The sequence below is a fragment of the Myotis davidii genome, unplaced genomic scaffold (assembly GCF_000327345.1).
Source record: "Myotis davidii unplaced genomic scaffold, ASM32734v1 scaffold46, whole genome shotgun sequence".
Classification (NCBI taxonomy): domain Eukaryota; kingdom Metazoa; phylum Chordata; class Mammalia; order Chiroptera; family Vespertilionidae; genus Myotis; species Myotis davidii.
This window is the reverse complement of record NW_006383006.1, coordinates 12,689,078-12,693,109: the sequence shown is the minus strand read 5'-3', so window position 1 is coordinate 12,693,109 and position 4,032 is coordinate 12,689,078. Positions and strand designations below refer to the sequence as shown.

The 4,032-nt window shown below is 37.1% G+C and overlaps 1 protein-coding gene across 1 annotated transcript; it reads right to left on the bottom strand.

Moving 5' to 3' along the window:
- Positions 1–2,804: 2,804 nt before the first annotated feature.
- LOC107181533 (olfactory receptor 4F3/4F16/4F29-like) lies at positions 2,805–3,776 on the bottom strand. Its single transcript, XM_015557539.1, has one exon. It carries the CDS (start codon positions 3,774–3,776, stop codon positions 2,805–2,807), a length of 972 nt encoding a protein of 323 aa, XP_015413025.1.
- Positions 3,777–4,032: the final 256 nt, after the last annotated feature.

Sequence of the window (4,032 nt, the reverse complement as noted above, 5' to 3'; positions counted from 1 at the left end):
GGACTGAGCCGCCAATCTGGGCATATGCCCTGACCAGGATCAAACCATGACTTCCTGACTCATAGGTGGATGCTCAACCACTGAGCCATGCCAGCTGGGCCAACACATTTTTCTTGATGAAAATTCTTAGCAAACCAGATGACCTAAAATGTAGGGATAAAAAGCTAATAAGCTTGAAACTTATAAATAAATCAAGTAAAATTTGAATATATATTGATTTGAATGAAAATGAAAACATTCAGATTGTTGTCTATATCTTTAAACAAAATCCTCCTCATTCAGGACAATTAGTAATATGAAACAAAAGCCTTAAAGATACAGTTACTCTTCACCCAGTAATTACATATCTAAGGTTTTATCCAAAGAAAATAATCAGAAAAGTACACAAAGCATCTTTCTGTCAGTAAAATTTTATAGCTAACTATATATACACTAAAGGAAAGCTATTTAAAAAATATATGGTACAAACTTAGAGTTATAAAATAAGTCCTGGGGATGTAATGTACAGCATGGTGACTATACTTAATACTGTATTATACATTTGAAAATTGCTAAGAGAATATATCTTTAAGTTCTCATCATGCACATGGAATATAGTCAATAATATCATACCAACTATGTATGGGTCCAGGTGGGTACTTGAAATATCAGGGGAACCACTCTGTAAAGTACATCATTGTCTAACCACTATGCTGTACATCTGAAACTAATACAGAACAATGTCGAATATAAACTGTAGTTGAATATACTATTGAATATAAATTGTAATTTTAAAATAAAAAAATTTTTTTAACGTAGTATTGTGGTGTTAGATATCAACTAGATTATTGCGACCATGGGTGCAAGCAGGGCCAGCACGGGCCGTGAGTGTGTGCGGCTGCTCAGGAATCAGCATCAGGTGTGAGCAGGGCTGGTGCTGGCAGCAGGTGCGAGCGCCCAGTGGAACTGCTGCATGCAGGAGCAAAGAATTCTCAGTAAGCACAAGAGGCTTGCCCTGATGACCACAACTGGTGCCCTGCCTTGGTCTGGCGCCTCCGATCACCTGCTCCACCATTCTGCCACGGCCAGTGCCCGCCATGTTCTGTGCTCTGCCACCTGCTGCCAAGGACTGCCATGTTTCATGTCTGCCTCATGGCGGTCAGTGCATGTCATAGTGAGCGGTTGAGCGATCTTGGCATATCATTAGCATATTACACTTTGATTGGTTGAATGGATAACTGGATAACTGGATGACCGGACACTTAGCATATTAGACTTTTATTATGTAGGATATGTCAATTATATCTCAATTTTAAAAATGGGATGAAAAATTTTAATACATGAAAAAAATAACTGCAAAAAAGGAGTGACAACGCATCTTTCCTCAGGCTTGAGACAATTTGATCTTTTACCTGAGGTTCATTGGCAAATCTGTGCAGGCCAGAGAGTAAAGACTTGTCAGAAATATTAATTTCAGCCTTTGGCATTGTTCTTCCCATCCTTTACTAACAATCTATTGTTGCAGATAATCACTTGGACTTTTAAGAATGGTTAGCCAGTTTCATAACAAGTGAACTAACCTACACGTGAATAATAATACCTTCACTTAACACTTACCTATTCATTTGGTAACCCAGAAAGAACGGTGAGATACTCTTTAAAGTTCTGAATAGTTATTTATACTCTTTTGAACAGTGTATTTTTTAAATAATTATATATCTTAGCACATGAAAAGTTTAATACATTTCCTCACTATAGCTTCATATCCATTTATAGATATTTTTTTGTTTTGCTTTATTTTAATATATTTTTAATTTTTATTGATTTCAGAGAGGAAGAGAGAAGAAGAGATAGAAACATCAATGATGAGAAAGAATTATTGATTGGCTGCCTCCCACATACTCCCTACTGGGGATTGAGCCCTCAACCCAGGCTTGTGCCATGACCGGGAATTAAACCAGTGACCTCTTGGTTCATGGTTGACACTACACCGGATAGGCTATAGATAGTTTTGTAATAAATTTTCTTTTGTAATATCTACACTTTTTTGCTTTTTATTTAATTATAAAACTGGTCCACATGATATAGGAATATTTTACATTTTTATTCCTTTATTCATAAACCAGTACCACCCCTTTTTAGCTTCAAAATATTCAATCTATTTATAATATTTGAGTCACATAATTTTCTTTGCCATATAAAAATAATGACTATTGTTTAGGAAACAATTGGAGTGAAACATAATTACCATACACACCTTCTGATCTCAGAACATTTGATTAATAATAGTAAAGTTTCCTGAGTTGTCACTCTTTGATTTACCCCAAATTTCACCTTTCAATTCTAATTCTAAAACCTCAGTATTAACTAAGTCTGGCATGGATGGGCATATCCAGAAGTTAGAAACCTCAAAGTTTAATAGCTACCTGGGTAATCATCTTCATGTTGTTTATTCCTCCTGGTATATAGATACCGGGAAATACAAAGAGCATGAATATTGGTACATGTGTAGATTAGAAGAGATATATCTCTGAGAATTACTACCAAAGATAAGACAATTTACATTCCCGGAAAATATGCCCAAAATGTGAGACTGCAGCTTTAACCAAAGTCTTCAATAATAAAGGACACTACGTTCCAAAGCTGAAGTCACTCGTCCTCAACATTTTTAGGATCCTTCGAAAAGGATCCCTGTCTGTGAAAAACTGACCAGATCAGAACAGAGTCCTTGAGGAGATATTTCACAATGGATATTGAAATCATTTGCTAAATTAAAAAGATCTATGAAAAGTTTAATTAAAGAGATTCATTTCCAAGTGCTATAGTCAAGATGAATCTGAATTTCTTGAATTATGCATGAAGGAACACTTCCTGAAACTTAAAACCTTACCAAACAGTCTCCTCATTGCCACCTTCATCTCCTTATTTCTAAATGTATAGATAATAGGATTCATAAAAGGAGTGATCAGGGCATCAAAAATGGCTAAAAATTTATCTATGGGTAAGGTAGGGAATGGCCACACGTAGACAATAATACAAGGACCAAAGAAAAAGACCACCACAGTGATGTGAGCTGAGAGAGTGGAGAGGGCTTTGGATGAGCCCCCTGAGGTGTGCTTGCGAACTGTGACCAGGATGAAGATGTAAGATATAACCAAGATAAAGAAGGTGCCCATGGAAATGAAACCACTGTTGGCAGTGACCAGAAACTCCAATCTATAAGTGTCTGTACACGCAAGTTTGATGAACCGAGGAAAATCACAATAAAAGCTATCCATTTTGTTGGGACCACAAAAGGGTAAGTTTACAACAAAAGCCAGTTGAGCCACAGAGTGGATGAGTCCAATGGTCCAAGCAACAGCCAAAAGAGAAATGCACATTCTTAGGCTCATGATGGTCAGGTAGTGGAGGGGTTTACAGATAGCAATGTATCGGTCATAGGCCATGACTATAAGCAGTACCATCTCTGCACCCCCAACAGTGTGAATAAAGAACATCTGAGTAATGCACCCTTTCAAAGAGATGACTTTATGTTTTCTGAAAATGTCATAAACCATCTTTGGGGTTGCAATGCTAGAAACACCTGTGTCAATAAGGGAGAGATTTGCCAGCAAAAAGTACATGGGGGAATGTAAGTGATGGTCTGAGATAATTGTCAGCACAATGAGAAGGTTTCCTAGCATACTTGCTATATAAAATATTGTGAAAAGCAGAAAAAGAAGAATCTGAATCTCCCAGGAACTGGTGAGTCCCAGCAACAAAAATTCAGACACCACCGAGTAATTTCCTCCACCCATCAATTTGGTGTGCTAGGATCCTGAAGTTACCTGGAAAGCATAAGAGAGAGGTGACATAATATTTTTAAGTTGGAAAGGAAGTCCAGGCTATGGAGTTACACAAATGTCAAAAAACTAAAGATCACCTTGTCATTGTACACAGCTACTACGAGTTTATGTAGTTCAAGAATCACAGAGCCAGCACCAGACATTTTTCCATGTCTAGATCTTTGGTATCATTTAATCATGTGCCTCAAATTTAGTTTGGGCGTTAGTG